General features: G+C 39.5%; 1 protein-coding gene across 7 annotated transcripts in view; it reads right to left on the reverse strand.

The window, feature by feature from the left end:
* The window catches only part of DHRS7B (dehydrogenase/reductase 7B), a 749,348-nt gene that overhangs the window by 293,631 nt on the left and 431,915 nt on the right, over positions 1-23,802 (reverse strand). Inside the window, exon 1 of one of the 7 annotated variants that reach the window (XM_044089393.1) lies at positions 2,549-2,672. The exons of 5 other annotated variants lie outside the window; for them this stretch is intronic. Coding sequence is in view for 1 of the 2 variants with exons in the window: in XM_044089391.1 (XP_043945326.1) it covers positions 2,188-2,252 (65 nt within the window). In the remaining variant the exon portion in view is untranslated. Of the gene's footprint in view, positions 1-2,187; positions 2,296-2,548; positions 2,673-23,802 lie in introns of those variants that run through there. One more of the 7 variants, XM_044089391.1, reaches the window with a different exon arrangement.

The raw sequence follows: 23,802 nt of genomic DNA on the forward strand, positions 1-23,802 counted from the left end.
GGCAAGAAAGACTAAAGAAAATGGCGTCGGCTGCGTGTTTTATACCCCTGACGACCTGACGTCATGGAAGAGAAGACAGCAACTGATGCAGGACCCAAGACTTTGGAATTCAGACCGACTGAGGGCATCCTGCTAGCAGATTACCCAAATCTAATGACTGCAACAGTGAAACACAAAGAACATCTGCTTGGTGCTCCTGCACTTTGGGGGGGGGGGTCAGCATGACACTAGTATTAAGGCAGGTGTTACACATCCACCTACTAAATGTTGGTATTAGGACATGTGTCTTGTTATTAATGGAAGTACCATATTAGGAATGCCTTAGGCAGAATGCCTCTTGGTATCATTAAGGTGTGCCTCCTGAATTTGGTGTTGGGGGGGTGCCATTTAATGGTGGTATTAATAGCACCTAATGACAGTGTTATCTGGGAAATGCCTTCTGATGCTGATGCTTGACATGGTCCCCTTTCACAGTGGTATTAGCAGTATTACCTCCTGAAATAGGTAGCTTGGTGGAGGGTGGAATGTCTCCTGTTAGTTATGTTTCAGGCAGTAACTCCTGATACTGGCTTTAAGCAGAATGTTCTCTGATTCTGGTGCTACTGAAAGTGCCCACTGCTGATGCTGCTATTTTGGGGCTGCCAACTAATGATGTTAAGGTGGGGGGGTGTCTCTTGATGGGGGTGTTTTTTGCAACACTTCCTGATGTTGGTATCAGGGGGTGTTCTCATGAAGGTGGTATTAGGGATAACAGCTCCTGATACTGTAGCCTTGGAAATGGGTCCGGATGGTGGTGTATGAGGGAGTTCCATATATTCTAATGCTAGTGTTGTAGGAGGAGTGCCTCCTGATGCCAGTGTTGGTGGGGTTCTTTGATACTGGTGTTTTTTGGCAGTACGTCCTGATACTAATGCTGTGGTACCTTGTGATGGTGGCATTAGGGGCAGTACCTCCTGATACTGTAGTCCACAGAATACCTCCCAATGGTGATATTTGGGTGGTGCCCTATGATGCTGGTATTATGGGCAGCACCTCCGAATACTGGTGTTGAGGGGGAGTACTTCCTAATGGTGGCATTTTATGCAACACCTCCTAATGCTAATGCTTGACAATGTGTGTTCTGATGGTGGTGGTGTCCTGGGGTGGTACTAATGCTGGTTCTACAGCAGGTGGCGGGTGTTAGGAAGTGCCTCCTGATTATCTTTTTTTTTTTTTTTGACAATGCCTCCCAATGCTGACATTGGGAAAGATCCGGATGGTTATGTTATATGCAACACCTCCTGATGCTGATGTTGGACAGCATGCGTCCTGATGACAGTGTTTTGGGAGTGCCCACTGATGTCTTCATGTTAGGCAATAATGTGTTGGGGAAACTTATGATGTTTCCTGTTATAGTGGGCACCACTGTATAGTGAAGTCAGTAACTCCTGATTTTTCTCATTATAGCAGGCAGCATAGTGTTAAATGAAGAGTGCCTTACTGCTACTGTTAAGAAAAGTATCTCCTGACAATGATCTAATCATACTAGCATGATAATGGCACTTCACAAACTAAACAAGTGAGGCAAATGGCTCAAAAAAAAAAAAAAAAATCACACAACAGGATGCTACTTTGTCAATTTCTCATTCATATCTCCGAGTTCTCAGCCTCTATACTCTGAACATTAAGCTATAAACACTCCTGCTAATAGAATACAGATTAAGTCCAGCCAAGGCTCAGAAGAATGAGTAAAATGATTAGTTAAGCCTTCTAGAAGCTCTACTTATTTTAAACTATTGCTTAATTTGACAGTCCAGCCTACTGCTTCCTTAACATTACTCAAACGGAGAAACAGCATTTTGCAATACCTTACTTACTTCGGGGACCCAGCACCAATGTTACTACATAATACTCACATTAAAACAAAAGTTTTCTTATCTTATATGTCATTACACACAGCTAAGATAATACCATATTCAGTTTCAATAATTTTTCTGTACATCATTAAAAGATTTTACAAGTAATTTGCCTCAACATTATGGAAACATTGGGGGAGGGGGAAAGCTACTCAATGGCAACTGCAGATCTATTTTCAGTTAGCAAGTCTATCTCACAGCACATGCTGCAGTATAAATTTCACTAATGTTTGCTATGAAGAAAACATGAATGCATGCAGTCCCTTCTGAAATAATCACAGAACATTCTCACCTAGTCCCACTTCGGTAAATTTGTGGCAGTGCTGCCTGCAAGTCCTGAACAGATTCCTGAAGCATACAGTCCCACTACCCTCGTCCTTACCACAAGGACAGAGATTTTATACTGGGATATGGCAAGGAGCCAAGCAGTCTCCACTCTGCAAAGCAGTCAGTTCCTAAAAATGGTCCTACAGGCCATGCTTCCAGTGACCCTTCAAATACCAAGCTCTGCACTGCTATTCTTACTATTAAGGGTTAACACACAGTGAGTGACTGGTGTCAGCACTTTTCACATTACTTAGGAAGGCCACTATAAGAGTTTTAATATATACTATTTTAGATTAAAAAAAGAAAAGCATTTTGTGCTTACTTACCCTCTTTGAAATGCAATAAAGTCGATTATTTGAGATGTTTCTTTGCCAAACACTCATAAAATGAATCTGTAAATTGCACAAGTCTGGTATTGCATCTTAGTCCTTGGCTGTCCTGCTGGATACACCCCGAGCAGAAATGTCCTTCGAAATGAGAGCACCCTGTATGCAACAGGTGCTTATCATGAGAGTGCACTAGATCTGGCTACACTGTGTTTTATGGCAGTGCTGGCAAAGAAAATGCAACACAGACCAAAGAACAGCAACAAGCACTGCCTAGTCCACTATTCACACATTTTATTATTATTACTAATATTACTGTTTCTTTTTCAAAGTGACTGAAAGTGATTCGGATGGCTGGTGTCTTCCTACAGGAATACACTCTATGAAACATATGCAATCAATAAGTAATGAGCACAACAGGCTATGAGGTATCAGCACAAAATAATAGTATTAAAGAGGGAGAAAAATATGAGGCAAAGCACAATGCTGTCACTACCAAATGGATTAATGCTATTATTCTGCAGCACTCAACTCTGTTAAGTTCTATAGTGCTCTTATTTAGTACCTTACTTTCTAACAACAGTATTTTCTTCTGCATTATCTAGACTTAGTAATGTTACTGAATGATAAAAAATGCCCATGGCTGTTTGGTTAGGAACTAGTCAGGTCTCTTCAGTTTGTATAACTATTAATAACTATTACAAAATGAACTAGTGAAGTTATGAAGGGTTTTCATGAGCAAAGAACATAAATGTATATCATGACTTCAGTCAACTTTTGAAATGAATGTTGTTCGCTCACAACATGCCTTTTAATCTGAGGCAATTTAAATCCTGACAAGAACACTTAACTTGGAAGATCCTTGCCATATTGTCCCAAACAAGTACATTCCATTTAGTTTGCATATTTTCATTTTTGTTTTATTATAATTGTTATACTGGAAGTGAAGCTGTCCATAGACCACTGTGCCACAAGGTTAAGAATAAAAACAATATAAGGACAGTTTAGAGCAGCCACTTTGCCAGCATATTCTGAGAACTGACAGGAAACTGCAGCACCCACAGAAAAAATAAAACAAAAAAAACAGACTCGGGCAAAACAAGTTAACTAAAAAAGATAGTGATTGGAAGTCAGGACTAAACGCCATGCTCTGGATTGTGAGGCAGAGATCTTTGTGTCCGACTCACCATGCTTCATATATACTACTAATATAATATTTTCACCATTTCTGCCACTGTTTCTAAAAAATTGTTATCAACCTTGTAAAACTGAAAAATGTTACTGTTGAACAGCAGACCCAACTGTGATAAGGTGTTGGCAGTGGAATGCCAAATAAATTTTACAAATAGATATTAATTTATGGGCAACCCACTGGGGCAGATGCAGGATATCCGCATGTGCCAGTCCCATCCTGGGTCTAGGAATGAGCCTGGATAGTTAGAATTAGCAAGGGAAAACCAAGATTGTGTGCCTAAACTTCCTTCCTTTCTTCCTTATCTGAGGGTGACAGAATGCAACATCAATACCTAGTAAAGCTCAGGCAGGACTGCAGCACACAATGTCTTGGGAGACAGGACATGAGTGAAACACACAAATGCTGTAGAATATCACTGCATCAAAAAAATCACTCCAGTCCCAAAGTGGAATTCTAGAACAATAAGCCTGACTCCATCAAGCAAAGGGATAAAGTGACCTAGATGACCCAGAATTGACCAGTGTCCCATGAGGTACTGGAGGGGGTCATTTGGGGAGAGGGAAACTGGCAGTAAGTGACTGATGCTGGCTCACCCATCCTGGGGGATAAAGGCTAGCAGACTATACCCAAAATGCACTGGGTCATAACATGTACAGATCATCAAATCACACCTGATACTATACCCCAGGGTGGTGCACGTGTAAACACACATATGCACTAATCGGCTTGAATCATAACACCTGCTTTGACAGTAATGGGCAACATGACAACTGCATAGAACACTTGAAAGCCAAAGAAAAATAAGCACTCCCTTCCTTATGGCTGTCTGCATTACATCCCATATGCTGCTTAACTCTTATACCAGCGCCCATGATGTCATGGAACATACACTCAAATGTTCAGAATTTCACAGAATGTCTAGGTTTTTGCCTCAGATAGCCTAGTAACCTCCTATGATCCTAACGGCCCCAGGGCCCTTACAAGCCTAGCAAAGTTCAACCCGTGTTCCCAAGGGTTTCTGGTTTAAGCAGAAACTAAAATCAGCACCTACTGCCCTTGTCCAAAAGGGACACAGGTGGAACCCCTGGGGTGAATTTCCGGTTACCCATCCAATCGTCCAAATTGCACTTAAATATGGCCAACGAGGGGCTTTAACATGAATAGGAAGCTTGTTCCAAAGGTGGGGCAACCTTTGTGAGACAAATCTGTCTCTCCACCAAGTTCTGTTGATGTCACATACTAGGTTAAGGTCCTTTAAGTGAGTGACCCATGTGCCATTTGACGTGTGAATGTACAGCATTTACATCAAAGCTGGGTCAGAGATTGCTTTATATGCGAGGCACAGGTCGCCTCCGAGTAACCTGTATGACACAGTAAAGTGACAATGATTTTAGTCTGTCTGCATAAGACAGATCTTGAAGACCCTGAATTTTCATTATAAGGAACCTTTTTGGTCTCTCCAATTGCTGCAGATGTTTGGAAAGGAACATACCAAAGGGAGTGTTGTACTCTATTATTGGCCTAATGAGGGAAGAGTACAGGGGGGTTATAACCTTTTTTTCTGAAGGCAATGCCCTTACTTATGAGATGAGCAACATAAAATGCCCTTCTTACCACTGTGGCGACATGGTGATCGAAGTTAAGGTTGCAGTCAACCTGTGTGACCACATCTCTCACCACTGACTGTGTGCTTAAGGTATTGCTATTGATGTGGTAGTTTGCAGGAAAATCACCCTGACCGAAGGGGATGATAATGCATTTTTTTGCATTAAGTTCAAGACCATGACTTTGGCACCAGTCAGTCTGTGTAAGACCTTCCTGCAGGATATTGACAGCGCTAGGGGTTTCAATTATCGCTCCCAGTTTACAGTCATCAGCAAACTATGTCAGCCACAGTCCTTTAATTTTAGCCTGAACTTCGGAGAAGTAGTTTCCAGACAGTAGCGATCACAGAACTGATCCCTGTGGAACACCACTGGTTACAGATCTACTGGAGGAGGTGAAGTCCCCTTATTTTGACTGTAGGAGTTCTATCAGTGACCCAGTTTGCAACCCACTTGGCAATATATGGGTTGATACACAGCTGGATGAGTTCATCAATGATGCCTGAGCGGGGGACTGTGTCAAAGGCCTTGGCTAAGACTAGACAGGCCATATGCACAGATGTGCCCTAGTCTAGGGCTTTGGTGACTGTCTCGAAGGCATGAACTCCCCTTGACAAAGCCAAACTGAGTGTGGTCGAGCATTTGGAGAGTTCCTATATCCTTGTTAATAAGGTCCATGATGATTTGTTCCATCGCCTTGCAGATAAAGGCTGATCAGGATAATGGATCTATAGTTCCTGGGGTTTGTGGAAAGGGATGATGGTAGCGGTTTTCCATTCCACTGGGACAAAGCCAGTGCTTAGGCTGTGATTGAAAAGTGTGCTCAATGGTGATGCCAATTCCTGTTTTAACCCATGGAGAACACAGCCCATGATGTTGTCTGGTCCCATAGAGGCTGTGTTTTTGGCCTTTAGTGAAGTTTTCACTAAACCTGTCAGCCAGCAAGTTTGCTACATCCACAGGTTATATTTATTTTATATATATATATATATATATATATATATATATATATATATATATATATATATATATATATATATATATATATATATATATATATATATATATATATATACACACACGTACATATATAGAGACACTACCATTAACGATGGGTTGAGTGCAAATCTGGGCCTTACCTTTGAGGTTACGGATATAACTAAAGAACGCCTTGTAGTTATCCTTAGTTAGGGAAGCTAATTTGGATTCATATTTAGGTTTGGTGGACTTCACTAGGAGACTTATTTGCTTGTTTAAGTTGAGTAGGGAGTGCTTCCATTTTTGAGACCAGTCCTTCCTGCTCTTAGTCAGCAATTTCTTTCTCCTACTGCATAGTCTATTAATGGCAGTTGTCCACCGGGCAGGTTTGGTTTTCCTTGAAGATCTTGCTTTGGTTCTAGCCTCAGGTATGGCAGAGTCAATACAATTGTATAAAAGCACTGGTGTACAACTCAGCATAGGTGTTTTTTCCATCAGTGGGGGAGGGGCTATGAAGCTATTTATACAGTCAAGTAAAAGGTTGTAATTGGCATTGGAGTTTTTTTTAGTCTAGTTTTTGCAAAGGGGGGGGGGTCTTGTGTTATAGTTACTTCTAGCGAGACTGATTTATGGTCAGATCTCACCAGGGATGGCCACACATTGGGGGTGGTGCAGCAGTCTCCTATGTTGGTGAGCACTAGGTCCAGGATGTTTGAGCCCCTTGTTGGTGTGTCAACCAGCTGGCCCAGGGCATTGGAGTTAATGATATCCAGGAACCTTTGGGCAAGTGAGATACAACATGTACAATTTACCCATTTACCCAGTCTATGGATGGGTAATTAAAGCAAAACCACGGTGTTTGGTTGTATTTTGATTGACTCAAATAGATCCAAGTAGGCTGAATGGATACCTGATTCATGGAGGGGGCCTATAGCTGGCAATGTCCTGAAGAGGGGTCTTACATACAGTCAATTACAACTGAAGTAATTCAAGGGAATTGTACTGTTTAACCAATCTAAAGATGTATTTATCTTTAATGAATATTGATACACCACCTCCTTTAGTTCTCATGCCTTCAGTTTGTGGTCTGAATGTGTGGAAGGAAATGTAACCTGGTATAGCTGGGGTGCTCCCCACAACGTTAAACCAGGTCTCAGTAACTGTACAAATATCAGCATCTTCCAGTGACTGCAGTTTCCGTTTTAGACTCCTAGCATTTAGCAGCATAACCTTAAGGTTGTTTTTAGAAGGTATTTTTACGTTGGGAATTTTGTTCTTGTGCCATTGCCTAAAAAAGGCACTATAGGGCTGGCAAGAGCCTTAGCCAGCAACCGAAATCCCAGGATGACAGATGAAGACCATCTCTGGCAAAGCATTGAGGTCTGTCAACCATGTCATCCCAGGCTGACAGATACTGGATCCCCTTTGAATGACACCAGAAACTAAGCCAATTGCTGAAGTCAATTTTTTGTTTGTAATGAGGTATCATCCTAGGTGAAGGTAAAATGCTGTTTAAGGCTAGGGACATACCTGCCTGACACACACAATCTGAGAGCTCAGTCAGGTCTCTTTTCATACAGTCCAGTGAGGTACGCCTCAAGTCGTTCAGACAAACATGGACTACGACAGAGTCATAACAGTGCCTGTTGTGGAGGGACTTGAGTGCGTGTGTGATGTGGCGGACACTGACACCAGACAGACAAGCTCACCGTGACCTTTTCCTTATCCAACCTAGTGACAGAGACGTGTGTGTTTCACCACTGAGTTTCCTATGACTAAGATGTTTGTTTTTGTGTTATGCCTTAGGGGCCTGACTGGTAAGACACTGGTGTGTGATATATTATGTGTATTATGTTCTGCAGAGGATGTATTATGTGAAGCATGTTTGTGTTTGGGAAGTCTCTGATGTTTGGGTAAGCTTCTTGTAAGGACCTCCGCATATGTAGGTTTATGTGTTGTTGGTTTGGTAGGTGCAGGAGGTGAGATGTGCATGCTGACAACCTGCTTAGTATCAGATGGACTGACTGGTGAGCGAGAGAGCCTTGATTGTAAGTTCTTGATATAGATGCATGTATCACATAATGAAATTGTGTGGACTAGAAGAAGTGGGTTGTCAGTATACATGAGACAATTGATACATTGCCTGAGGATGCTCATGTCGACCACGCTGGCTAGAGAAACTGTGGGAAACTGTCCATCCATAATGCTAGGTAAGTTGATGTAGTCAGAAAACAGGGACAGGACAGGATGGAACAGGTAAGAGAGGACAAGAGAAGTGGACAAAAAATACGAGGGGCTAGTTTTGTTGTGATGGAACTATAGAGGAATACAGATGCACCACCACCCATAACAGAGATGCTCTCAGTGCAAAGTCTGAATGAGTGGTAGACATTGAATCCTGGTAAACAGGGTTTGTCCTCACTGCACTGGAACCATTTTCAGTGATAGTGTAGATAACACTTTCTAGGGTAAGAAGGGGACCTAATGAGGACAGTTTCCTTATTGAAGCTTTTAGAAGTGAGCAGTGCTATGCTTACACTATCTTGATTTGCTTGGATAAGCTGCAAGATGGAAGCAGATGACACTGCCAAAAAAGTCACTGTGGGGATGGAGAAAGTTCTGTCTAATACAGAAAAGCCCTGAGGAGACAGGTGCATGACAATAAAGTGAATGCCCTTGGGACTAAACACTATGGTCCCCAGAAAATTACAATGAAAATCAGTAAGAATAGTAGTGCAGGCAATGAAGCTTCTCCACTATTATCACTGTACTATTTTGGGAACAGGCCAAATAGACACCCAAAAAAACATATACACAACCATGACCCCTATATCTTACCCACACAGTCCTCCCAACATAAAATATCTAAAAATCCAAAATATTCCACAAGGGAGAAAAACAAAGGCCCTATGGACCAAATGGAAGGGACTTCCCAACACAAGAAAACCATTCAATGTCTTTCATGGTACAAAAGTAGCTGTCCATACAAACATTTAAAGACAGAGCTTTTGACAGTCACAATGTCTGTTGTCTCTTCTAGGATTTAACACTATTTAAACTGAATGTACCTATTACTCACTAATTAAGTTTGTCCACATGTTTCCACAGCCTTCAATCAATTCCAGCATGACTTGCAGATATGTTCCTAATAATAGCATTGTGCAATTGCAGAAAAAAACATTTTAATAATGTCCTCAGTGGAAATCTTAAGATGAGACAAAACAGAAAATCAGTTAGACAGTGCCACTACTTGATTCTTCAAATACTATGCAAATATCTATGGCTTGGGACGTCTATGCTGACCATGAATGTGTGCCCAAAACATGCAGTTGTGCTTCTAAAGTTAATTTTGTGGAATGCTGGTAGAAGGTACCCATTTGGAAGAAGGAACTACTAAATCTGGTGCCAGGGTTAGCCCTCTCCACATTTCATGTTTTTGACAAATAGATATACCAAGGTTTGCCTTTGCCCGCAATCCTCACAACAGACAAGTGTACACACTGAACTTGCATGTCCCTCTCCTGTACAGAGATAACATAATCTAGTCCATCTATCACAAAACAAAAACTTCTTTCAACAAAACAACAAAGAACAGATTAAATAAATGTTTTAAACCCTGTCCATCCATGAACAACTTAACTTAGCCTTTTCTAAGCAAGTCCAAAAGCACATCTCATCAAACATTTCATCTGAATCCACCAATACTGTTCACCGAAAGCTGCAAAAACAATTCCTTCCTTGTTACGGCTTCATTCCCAAACTGCACAGTAATACAGAATATTTACAGCTTAGCAAATGGGATGGAAACAAAGTCCCTCCATAACAAAGTATCATGCACAATGCATAACATGTCATCCAAATACCAAAGTTCCTCAAAACTATTATTATAAATAGACTCAACACAATATAAATGAATATTCTGATGTCTTGTACAGAAAATTCTGTATCATCTAATAACATCCTTGTCCACACTTGAGCTCACTCGGTCGGGCGATGCCTGTGCCATCCCCCACCCATACGTATACACATGCTTTATGTCTGGAAGGCATCTCTGGCATCCTCAAATCTGTCCTCTCAGTATATCACGATCATCTTTTGGCAATTTCTGGTGCTTTGCAATGGCTGTGTCACACTCTCAGTTACCAAATCATCTTTGTCACCATCCTGCCACATGCAAAGACATAAGTGCTTGTAGCAAACTGTCAACTAAATCTCCAATGCTGTCAGCAAGTAGAGTAATATGTACAACTTATACATCTACACATTTCATCAGTTTCGACAACTGGGGACAAATCAAAGGGGTCGTTCATTCGCTGACAGATATTTTCTACTTGACTCTCCTCCATCAGCCTCATGCAAATGTTTGTTACCACCTCACTAGTTTGGAATTAGAAACAGCACGGAAATTACTACAGTGTCCTTGACAAAGTACCCTAATCAGTATGAATTAAAAACTTGCATTTCCCACCATAAGTAAACAAATACACACATACATAAATCATTTTACAGCAACAGCTACCAAGAATTGAATTTAGGTGTTTGAATTTTCTCCTAAGTTTACTACTATATTTTTATTTCACTACTACATTTTTATTTATTGATTGATTTCTTCTGTGTTACCATGATAGCCTGACTGGGCAAGCGGATGCCCAGGTCGAAGAGCTCCATAGTACTTACAAGTTAGACAGATAACATACAGGTATTCAAAAGAATGTTACAGAACATACGAACATGCAAATAATTTAATAAAGTATATCTATATGAGGTAAAAAATTATTTACAAGATTGACATTTAGATGTACAATATGCAGTATGTTTTCCAAGACATATCAATAGCTGTGGCAGTTAAAGCTGACAAGGAAAGTTAGGTAGGTAGAGGGAAGAGGACAGAGAAGAGAAAAGGACATGAATAAGTTTGACTATAAAATGATTTGTTGAAAGTTACAGGTAGAGTTAGGGTAAGAACTTAGCCAGGAGTAGAGCATGAGCATAGCCATGTATCAGATAAATACTGCTTTAGCTGATTTTTGAAGGATTTAGCATTTTCAGTTTGTCTAACAGCTTGGGGTAAAGCTTTACAAATGTTTGCAGTATGGCAGGAGTAAGTACACTGCGTCTCCAACAGAGATCTTGGACTTGCTTACAGTCAGTAACAGCTGGTTGATAGACTGTAGTAGTCTGGTGGGGTTATACTGCTGGAACATGCTGCTTAGGCTTGGACACTTTTCAAGGGGATATAGGAGTTTGTGGGTAGGTGCTAATTTTGAGTGAGTTAGAGAGTGTTGTAGCTCAAGCTACTGAAGTTGTTTTACAAGTATACAGTGGGGAATTCTGTAGCTTTGGTATGAGGAGACTTTGGTTATTTTGTTGCAATACTGATCTTGTGAGGAGAGTAAGGAGAAATGCAGATTGATGAGTATGGGGGTGACATAAAAGGCACATAGAAGGAAAGATGTTACCGTTGTTCTGGCTTTACCTGTTGATCTTGCAGAGGGTTTCTAGTTTTTGCTGAGTTCTCTCTATTGCCGGTTTTATGTGGTGGTCAAATTTCAGGCTATCATCAATGATGATGCCTAATAGTTTGGTGTTGGCTACTAATTCTACTACAGTATTACTGGAGAAGGTGATGGCAAATTGCTGTTTGCAGGCAGCTAGTTGCTGTGGGGTGAATAGGATTAGGTTTTGTTTTTTGGGGGGGATTTATTATTAATTGAGAGTCTGTTAGCTATGCCTCAGGTGAAGGTAAGGGATTCCTGTGTTAGATGTTGCAGTTTTTCTAGATTATTTCAGAACAGATTAGTGTAGAGTCAGCTGCATAGTGTATGATGGATGCATGCTTAGTTGTAGTGTGCAGATAATTGGTGAAGCTATCGAACAGAACAGGACCTAATATTGAACACTGGTGAACTCCAACTGTTACAGGGAGAAAGGTGGAGATGTCATTTTCCTATTTCACTGCCTGCATCCTCTTTGACAGGAAGCAATGAAACCAGGATGACGATGAGACTGGGCCTAATGAAGATAGTTTAAGTAATAGTTTCTGATAGGATACAGTGTCAATTGCCTTGGACAGATTCAAGAATATTGCTGCTGAGACTGAGTCACCATTATTCCTGCTCTGGCTGACTGTAGTGATAAAATTTAGAAGTTCAGTTGTAGTGCTGGGGTGCAGGTGGAAGCCATGATGGGTTGGGATGACAAGGCTATTGTCTGTAATACAGGTGAGGACTTGTCTATGGATACACTTTTCTAGTATCTTTGACAGAGGAGATAAGATGGTTATAGGTCTGTAGTTATAAAGGTTACTGGATTTTCCTCCTTTCTGCAGAGGTAAGAAATATAAAATTTTCCCAAGTGTGGGAACATAATCCTAATAAATTGGGCAATCAAGGAAGGATGACATTAGGTAGGATAAGGCTTCTGTTGCTAGTTTTAATATATTCATCTGGTATTTTATATAGGGCCAGAGTGGAAGATTTGAGTTTAAGGGACAGCTTCTTGATCACAGCATTAGGTACTGGTTAGAAGGTAAAGATCTTTTGGCTACTTTGTGGTTTTATGGGTGGGTGGTAGTAGAGGGTGAGAGGTAACCTTTTGTATAAAACGAGCATTGAATTGGTTAGTGATACTATTGGTTAGGTTAAACGTGGATTGGGCTGTAGAAATTAACCTTGATTTAGGAGATGATTTATGGCTGACCAGAAGGCTTTAGGGTTTCTTCTCCAGTCATTTTGTAGTCTAGTTTGATAGTTCTTTTTTCAGTTCTGATCATTTTTTTTTTATTAGGAGTTCTTGGTTCTTTGCAATTGAAGACTGACTATAGTACTGTACTTCCTCCTTGTTTTCCATGCATTATCCCATGCTCTTCATGAATTGTTTAGAATCTTTGGACAACCAGGGAGTGCAGGGTTGGTTTTAATTCTTTTCACTGAAATGGGAGAGTGGCTATTTAGTATATTCATGAATGTAGAGTTAAACAGTGCTATGGCTTCATTCAGATGTAAAGTTTGTAATACCTTCCAGATGACAGTTTTCAGGTTGGAGATAAAGGAATCAGGCTGGAAGGAGTAGAGGTTGTGAGCATTATAATATCGGTGCCGTTTTTTTTTTTTTTTTTAAGGAGTGTTGTCCCTTATAGCATAGATGGGGAGATGATCACTTAGGTCATCTAGGAGGATATCATCTTTGATAATGTTTTTTGGGTTGTTAGTGAGTATCCAATCAACTGTTGCTGGTTTGCTGTTATCTGGTACTGGTTGAGATGACCGAGAGAAACTGTACAGATTAATGGCAATTTTAGGGGTTTCATTATCTATGGTTAACCAATCAATGTTGAGCTCACCCATTATGATGATTTCTTGCAAAATGTTAGAGGAGACCTGGGAGAGAAATTATTCTGTAGCGTCAATATTATTACCAGTGGGTATGTATATTCCTATGATACACAGGCTTTTATGTGTATTTAGTTTGAGTGATGTTATTAGGATCTCAAAAGTTTTAATTTTTGGTGTATTGAGATGGGAGATTGACAGGTAGAGTTTTTTTTTTTTAAATAGACGATGGCTATGCCTTACCTTTATTCCCTGGCCTCGTCTAGTCTGATTATACTATATCCTAGAGGAATAATTTTCTCATCCTTGGTTTCTTGACTTAGCCATGTTTTGGTTAGGACTAGAATCTTAGGGCACTATTAAGCTATCCAGGCATGGACATCTGGCAATGTATTATAAATGTTTCTAAGGGTGGCGGTATATAGGTGTAAGTCATTTATATTTTTTGAGGGTCGATGTGGGCTAGTGGTAATGTTAGTTATGCTTGTGAAGCCTGGTTTAAGATGTATCAGCACATAGGTGTAGGTGGTAAAATATAAGGGAGTATGAGCCTGGCTACTTATATTTGTATTCTAGGCCTATGTTTAGTTTTTTGGTGGAAGTTTCTGGATAACAATAACATTTTTGAAGACATATATAGTTTGTGCTGTAAAAAAGAGATATAGAGATATACTAAAGTCAGAGTGGAATATATTAGGTAGCTGAAAATCTGATTAGTGGTTATTTTTTAAAATTGTTAACTAGAGGGTGCTGACAGGAGGTTTACATGGGTTAGTGATATGGGGAGTAATAACATGAGTAGCAGTATCATCTTGGTAAGTAGATTTTTTTTAATGAGGAGAAACAGGTAAAAAGGGGAAAATAAGGAGCTAGATTTACAACTGGAAGGGTTTTGTGGTATTTTGGTACATATTGTAATTATGTTGGTAGGGAGTAAAGTGCATTTAAATGAATTAGCTGGGGGTCATCATTTGTGCAGTAAAAAAATGTTGGTTGGTTGAGACTGATATTGGGCTTCAGATTTGGAAATATGTATTTAAGTGAGGTTGAGAAAGGAGTGGAGTAGTAGAAATTTAAGGGAGTGGTAAGGTGGGAGGAGCCTGGTGGGTGGAGAGATGTGTTTGGGTAATTGGACTAGTTGCTGATGTGGGTGGGAGGAGATGGATGACTAGAAGATTATGTGGGGTGGGTAAGAATTGGGAGTAGGGTATGGGAGCAGACTGGAGTGAGTGAACACAGAAGACAGAACCACTGAAGTAGAAACACTGAAGAAAGCATTCAACGTAAGCAGCACTTGTACCATATTTCTTTTAGTTAAAGTATAGGCAGTTTTAGACAAGTAAGTTGGAATACATGCATATATGGAACACGTGAACTACAGACTTAGTAAAAAATAGAACATTTTATTGCTTCTTGGGAGGTTTACTAATTTAAGTAAAGGACCTTTTCTAAAGCACTTTTTTTCTTGGCCACAGGGCTTGCCAGCCATGGTCATGATATTCATCAACTTTGAACTGATGGTGTCTTGTGTGGATCCAGGATCTAGGTATGACAAGACGCCCTGACATTTTTATAAGCTTGGCAAGTCTCTGTTACCTGACAATCTGCATGCCTGCCTTACTTTTCAAAATAAGTAAAACTACCATGGTTATTCTCAGTGTCCTATTCTGCATGCATGGCTATTGTTGGGAGTTGCATCTTATTCAGCATAATAGCCTGTTCACTGTCCTTTGTAGATTAGACCACAATGTGCAACAAAATGTTATAAAAGCATTTATTTGGTCCACATACTAAGAGCCAATGACCATTTAAAGGCTGTCAGTGTATTTCACTGTAGGAGTACTTAGCAGGTAGTTACACTGTGCGATTGGTATATCAACTGCTAACTTCACAAATAATACACTCGCTTAACAGTCCCAGCCATAGCTTAACATTATCCCTTTGTAGTTCTTTTTCATTAAATTATTCCTTTGAAAGTTCAGACTGCCCACTCTTGTTAGGGGAGCTGTTGAACAACTGCCAATGAATCAAATAATTTAGTTACACAGTTTAATAATGCTTTAATAAATTAGATAACATGCTCATGTTGTACTGAACAAACACATGCACTTGAATGAAAGAGATACTGGAAAAAAAAAAAGAAAAAAAAAATAGAAAAAGAATAACCTAACCAAGCTGTATGGTCTCGAGGGAGAGAGTCCTGAATATGAATCAGATAACCAAAGTCTGATCAGTGGCTTAACTGCAGAAGAGCTGAGAAGAGGAAATGAATGAGCAACTTACGTCAGCTCACCTACTTGGGGGGGGGGGGTTGTGGGTTTCTGCTTGCAATTGAGCTCTTCTCACTGGACTCCAGTATGTGTTCTCCAGTTAAAACAGGCTGTAGACCATCTGGCAGTGGGGTGTGGGGCTTTAGAGAGCAGCATATCATGGGTAGTGATGCTAATGATACTATGCATGCCCTGACCCAGTTAGGGTTCCCCCTTCCCTTGTTTTTTGTAACTAAAAAATGGCACCAGTTGCACATATGACACTTGCCTCCCAATTCTCACCCTTCCAAAACTTCACTCAGGAGTGGCTGCAAGGCATTCTCTCACGGTTTAATTTCTCCAAGTATTTTAGGTTTCTAATACCATGACAGGAATGGACACCATCCTCAAGTCAGGGTACAATTATAGTTCATGAAATTGGTATTGTTTCAATCTTTGATGTTGGCAAAAAGTGCTCTCCTCAGTATCTATAATGTGCCCAGAGTGGTGTCCTCCTGTAATTCTTACAGGGTTACATGTATTAGCAGCACATCTAAATACGACTGAAAATTATTTTTATTAGACCCAGACCCATTGCACTTACTTCAACTACTGGAACTGTCTGGGTATCTTTCCTTCACATTGCTCACAATTCTGCCTTCAAATTCTGGTATTTTATGACTTTGTGCCTCTCTGAATGTAAGACACTGTAATAGGAAACCACCATAAAAAACTACTCCAAAGCCAACTTCACACTTCTTAAGACAGAAGTGGCAAACTTCATGACACCCATGCAGACTGACAATAGAGGTAAGACTGCTGAATCCTACACAAATGCACTTTATAAGCACTTACACGAGTGCATGGATCATGCGATCCCTAATAGAACCAAGATGCTATCCTCCAAAAAAAGGAAGCCAATCTGGTGGTCCTCTGCCATAAACAAACTCTACAACAGAAGAAAGAAACTGTTGCAAAAAAAGAGTAAAATCCCAAGGCTGGAGGAACTCCCTGGTCAACCTCAGTAAGAAGCTGAGATCCCTCAAAAAATCCTCCAAAGCTAGTTACGAAAACAAAATTGTCACTGACTCTAAAGACAACCACAAAGCATTCTATAGCTATGTCAAGAATCTCAATGGCAACACTCAGATCTGCTCTGAGTTACAGCACAATGGCTCTAAATATACAGAACCAACTGATATTGCCAACATCCTGGCAGATAGGTTCAGTGCTAACTTTACACCTACCCCCACCCCACCCCCTAGAGGGCTCATCTCTATACCAGAAGAATGCAAAGTTCCAGTAATCACGGCTGCACAGGTAAAAAACACACTCTCCAAAGCCAAGAACACAGCATCCATGGGACCTGACAATATCCCAGGCTGCGTTCTACATGAACTACAGAATGAACTGACACAATACCCAAGTACCATGTTCAATCATAGCCTCACCTCAGGCTTTGTGCCCACTGAATGGCGCACCATGACGGTTATCCCACTCCACAAAGGGGGAGCCACGACAGACCCCGGGAACTACTGCCCCATTAGGCTGACAAGCCTGGTCTGCAAGGCCATGGAACGTATCATCATGGAACTCCTAAACAAAGACATTGGTAATCTCCAAATTCTGGACCCTACCCAGTTCGGATTTGTAAAAGGCAGATTGTGTCTCCTAAACCTAACTGACTTCTTTGAAGCAGTCACCAAAGCCACAGATGAGGGTAAGGTGGTTCACAAAGCTTATCTAGATCTCGCCAAGGCTTTTGACACCATCCCCCACTCTGGAATTATAGATAAGCTCACTAAACTAGGTATAAATCCCTATGTCACAAGATGGGTTGCCAACTGGCTCACAGACAGAACCCACACTGTGAAAGTAGAAGACTCCAAGTCCAACTTCAAACCAGTGACAAGTGGAGTACCACAGGGTTCAGTCCTGGGTCCTCTCCTGTTTAGTATCTACTTCTCTGAAGTACAGGCTAACACAGAAGGTATTTGGCTAACAAAGTTTTCAGATGACTGCAAACTAGGAGCCATAATCTAAACTCCTAAAGATGTGGACATACTACAAAAGGACCTCACTGAGACAGATGCCTGGTGTCAAAGCCATGGCCTGAAGCTCAATGCCAAAAAGTGTATTGTCATCCCCTTTGGTAAAAACTCTGTACCCATGAACTACCACATAGCTGGTAGTCTACTTAACGCCGAAAATGTGATGAGACCTTGGGACACAGGTGGACAGTAGTCTCTCCTTTGATAATCATATCGCCACAGTGGTCAGGAAATCCTTCTACGTGGCTCACCTAATCACAAAAGGTTTCTCATCCAGAAAAAAAGAGGTCATTGTTCCCCTCTACTCATCACTCATTAGACCCATTATAGAGTGCAACGCCTCTTTTGGTATGTACCTCACAAGACATCTACAACAACTGGAAAGGCCACAGAAATACCTCACGAAGAGGATTACTGGCCTCAAACAGATGCCCTACGTAGACTGTCTCAAAAAACTCCAGCTTTACTCTGTCGCATATCGCCTACTCAGAGGCGATCTCTACCTAACATACAAAGCTATGTCAAACCCAGAGCTGTTGGATATGCTCCACTTAAAGAAATCCCAATCCCTCCGAGCTACACGCTCTTGGGACCTAAACCTTGTCTCCACAATAAACAGAACATGCTGGAGGGACAGGTTCCTGTCCCAGAGACTTCCCATACTCTGGAACAGACTACCTATGTCAAACAGAGCTCCTCATTAGTACTCTTCAAGAAAAATCTTGATGATTGGATGGGAAATAGGAAATTCACCCCAGGGATCACTTCTGTGGCTCTGCTCGACAGGGGCACAGGAAAATAATTTTCTTGGGTGGAGAAAGCCAGGGTATATTTTTGGCCAGGCTTATATAGGCCCTAGGGCCAATAGCCAAGTACCTAACTATGAACCAGGTGAAGCAATTTCAATGATCAATGTTACTTTTGTCTTTTTTTTCATGAACTATTATATCTTGGTTTCTTGCATCTGTTTTTTGAACTGTGGTAATGGGTGATCCCATGTGATATAAATTATATCATTCTCTGTAATGCTTTGTGGTTTGTGTTTCCAGTGCTTGACAGTTACTTCTATATTGTAGTATTTTCACAAACACCAATGCAAAAGTCTTGCAAGAGTAACGTGCCTTACAATATACTGACCCACTGTCATAAGTGTATCACACCCGATAACAAACTGTATGACTGTTTCAAGTTCTTTTTACAGAAACTGCATTTGTCTGTTTCTCTCACATTTTCACCAAATTTTGAAAACTAAAGTGAACAAAGTCCACCATCTTTGGCCATAGTTATTAGCCTGTTATCTTTTGGTTTCAATTCACCTGTCCTTAACTATTCCTGCATCAAATCTTGGTCAGTTTGAGGTTGTTCTAGGAGATCTTTGTACTTGCCACTATAATTATGGCTTTTCCGATTTTCATTCTTTCTTTCTCATCTGATCCTCTTCCATATATTCTTTCTTTTGTTTTTTGACACATTCAATTGCTGTCTAATTGTTGTCTATTTCTGGTTTAGTTCTGCTAAATTAAACAAAGATGGCAGCTTGGACTTCTCATCATGTTTTAAAACTTGCACTATGTTTGGATCTCATGAAGTCAGCAGACATGTATGCATTCCCACAATCGCAGATCTAAATGTAATCAATTTCAAGGAAGCCCACACTTTCTTCAGAGAGAGGAATACACAATCTTGGTGTACACTGATTTTTATTTAACACTTGATAAGCATGAAGCATAGGTTCATAGGTCAGTACTAGGCTAGTTGCCCTTGCGGACCACTTTAAGCCTACCCAATTTTCCTTTTTATGACTGAATACCCAATTTGCCTTTTTATGCTTGAAATAACTAATCGCATTTGGTTATGGATTGGTTTTACCCATCCCATGGTCAATAATTACATATTACTCCTAATGAGAATAATTGGGATCAAAATATAGATAATTTGAGGAGACCCATGCATGGGATAAAGCATTTAAGAGCTACATCTGTCCACTAGCATTTTTCTTTTTTTTCATGTCCAAATGATCCAGTACCTTTTGAGGCCAGTCAACTACCCCTAAACTGCAAGTTAGAACAGGAAGATACAATTATTTACAGATTGGACTTGATGCCAAGGCAATTTTCAATATTAGTTTTAGCCTTCTGAAATAGTCCTTACTGAGCTTTATCTCATTTGTTCATGTTTTATTGTTGATCCTTCATCTACTCCCAATTATTTGCACACTCCTTCAAGCATTCATTTTGTTATACCACATTCCTGTACCTGGTTGATATTTTTGTATTTCAGCTCCTCTCCTGTTTTAAATGTTGCTTTTGCACATTTATCAAGACAAAACTTCATATCATCTGAGAAAGTTTTAAACATTTATATTTGTGCTTTCAACTCCTCATCTGATGAGTTATACAGTTTTAAGTCACCCATAAAAAGCACATTAGAAATCCTTAAACAAAGTTATTTTCTGGGAGCTCAATTATAACTATAGCCTAATCTGTTAAGCAAACTTAATGGGTTAAGAGCAAGATAAAATAGCAACAGTGACAATGAATCATCCTGGAATATCCTTCTTTGAAGTTTTAAACCTAAGATAATAATTTGCCCTTTATCATGGCTCAACTGCAAAATGGGCTGCCACTATTTCATGGTCACTGTAATGTAATGAAATCAGTGTAGGGTGGACCTTGGTCTTTCCAAGATGGCGGCACACTGATTAACAGCTCTCCTAGTGTGAAAATAGAAACTGAAATACAAAGGCCAGGAACTCTTTCACTTTTCTGTTACTAGCTAGTAAGTACACTGCCTGGATGCTAGCAAAGAAAAAATTAAGAAAACTTGGAAGAAAATCAACAAAAAGGTGAACAGTAAACACTAACTGGGAGACATCCTACAGCTGTTCAGCAAAACGCAGTTCAAGCTCCAGCTTTGGTGCACAATTTGGCTTTCGGTAATCTAGAAGAAAATAAGCCAAATGTGCTCAGAGCTGATGAAAATAAACAAAACACTATAGGAGTACATCAACTCAAATAACAAAAGGCTAGAAAAAATAGAAGAAGCTTTAAAAAGATATTTAGATGAGCTGATAAAACTGCAAAACAATCAGAGATTGAAATGAAAAATAGCTGGCTGAGTGCGAAACTGTTCAAGAAGAGATGCTTCAAAACTTCTATAGTAAAGCATTTAAAATAAACCTGCTTTTTTCTCTTTCTTTCTTCTTCTACAGTATTAAGACATGTAGGTATTACAATGCAAAAAGAGAAAAATGTAGACAAAAGCATGTTTTAGTTAATAGGATGTAATTGTGGGTTGCTGAAGAGGGGAGTGGAGTGGAAAAGTACACAAATCATAATATATGTAAAGCTGACATGTTTCTCTTATTTTTGCATTTTAAGTGGAAACAAGCAAATAAGAGGACACTGAATATAATGAAAAGTTTTCCCTTAAATGTTTCAGCTTTTTTTTTTTAGAAGCCTGCAGTTGAGGACTACATTTACGCCAATACCAGGGCAATGAAAAGCTAGTGCACTTTTTTTTAGGGCTAAACGTTAAAAGTTTCCTGAAAGCATGCAAGATGTTTTTCATGTCCAGGAGGGGAAATAAAGGTAAAAAACAGACACAAATTAGTGTGAGTAGAAGCACAAGAAATAACATGTGGCTTAACAAGGGTAACCTCAATTTTAAGTTAATTAAGGCCTGTGCTTCCAATTGTCTATTTGGGACAATTGTTCCTATTAGGAGGGTTATGCTTCATTATTTGAAGCTATACATAGTTTTGTGTGTTTGTATTAACAAGTAATGGGGTGCTCTGGAAAGGTTTTTCTTTTCAATGATTTACATTAAAACAAAATGTTTTGTAAAATGTGAAACAGGTTCTAATGCTGATAAGATAAAACTGCATAAAGGATTAACCTGTCAAGCATTAGTAAGTGCATACATTACAAAAGCTGAAAACATACATTTAAAAAAGTTGTCGTATATAATAGGTGGGAATAATAACTTCTAATCATAATGGTGACATTTTCCTTATTGTCTTGGAATGTGAATGGTATCACAGGTATACACAAAAGTAAAGAATACTGAATTATTTTAAGAAATGCAGACTGCAAACAGCAATGCTACAGGAGATAACTGAAAAGAACTGAGCATGTGAATTTGGTAAAGAAAGGACTTCAGGATGGATATTCAGCAAAATATCTGAAAAAGATGAGTAGTTATATTAATTGTTAGAGGAACTTTAATACTGATAGAAGAGGGGGGAAATATAATGATGACATAATTGCATTGCTAAGGGGCTGCTGTCAAGGGATGGGGATTACTCTGGCATATATTTAGATTTCACCTACAACTGTTAGGAAGTTTAAAAAACTGTAGAAATAATCAGCTTTCAGCAGGGAATGTTACTTATAGGTAAGGACTGGAATTTGATTTGCAACAATGAGGATGTATCTGGGGGCTTAGAAGAGAAACTATGAAAAACGGTAGATTTCTGTAGAAATTTATGAAAATATTTGGCATGAAAGACATGGAACTCAGTAGTAGGAACTCAAAGAGAATTCATATATTATTCCCCATGTACAATAATTGGGCTAGACTTGATTGAATTTATATTTCACAGGAACTTGTGCATTTAACTGAGAACTTTGACATACATCAAATAACTATTTCAGATCATTTGGCAATAATTACGAAGATAAAAATGCAGGGTAATGAAGTTAAGATGCAACAATGGTGCTTCCCCATCTACCTGTTGAAAAAAGAATTTAAGGAATGGGTAGCAGAAATTATTCAGAAGCTATTAGGGAAGATAGAACTACTCCAGAACTTATAGCTAGTGAGCAGGATACAATGAAAGTGGAGTGTAAAAACAGTAGGGAAAAAGAAAAAGAAAGATGGTAAAAAGTAACAAGAATTATTTAGAAGGTCTGACAAAGGTTCATCACGTATTAAAAAAATAAGAGGTGCAACTGCAGAATACTAAACAGAAAATAAAGGAGTACCTGGATAACATGCATGAATTTAGAAATATTGCTGTTTTTTTTTGTGCTCTGGAGTTATTTTCAAAAAACTTTGGCACAACAACTTAGGAAAGAGAAAACAGAAAGGATTGGTGTGAAACTTAGGGAGCCTACAACAAGAAAAATAACCAGAGATCCTAGAGATATTTCAGAAATGTGTATAAATCACAGAACTGGTGAAATCAAGAAAAAGCACAAATGGAAATATGTAAGGAAAATTTAAATATGCAAGGTTAGAGGCAGATGAGGCTTAGCAATTAAGATAAGAGAAGATGATGTAAAACTGGTGATGTATAACCAGTCTGCAAGAAAGTCTCCAGAAATGGATTATATTCTGAGGGAAGTTTGGAAGCTAGAAGGGAAGAAAGTGCTAAAGATGTCTAAGGTTTTGTTTAATAGTATTTTAAAAGGAGGTGAAACACTGACATCCTGGAAAAAACTGTAGTGGCCGTAATACCTAAAGATGGTAGACACACATCAGATTCAGCTTCATATAAGCCCATTTCAATTTTAAACTGTGATTATACACTGTTTATGTTTATATTGGCTACAAGAATGGTAAAGGTATTGCTAAGATTGATAGTTATGGCTCAATGTGGTTTTCTAGAGTGAAGGGAAAATATGACAACATTAACAGAGCAATGATGATCCAGAGGGAAGCAGAATGTAAGAAAATATTAATGTTGTTGGTGGGTCTTGATGAAGAGAAAGCATTCCACAGAGTAAGCTGAATTTTTTTTATGAGGTAAATGGAAGCATCTACATTTCCTAATATAATAATAAGGTTAATTAGGTGGATATATGAGAGATCAGAGGCAAAATTCAGAGTCCCTCTCTGATACA

Source organism: Protopterus annectens, chromosome 12.part0 (genome assembly GCF_019279795.1).
Source record: "Protopterus annectens isolate FY-2018-M chromosome 12.part0, PAN1.0, whole genome shotgun sequence".
Lineage (NCBI taxonomy): Eukaryota > Metazoa > Chordata > Ceratodontiformes > Protopteridae > Protopterus > Protopterus annectens.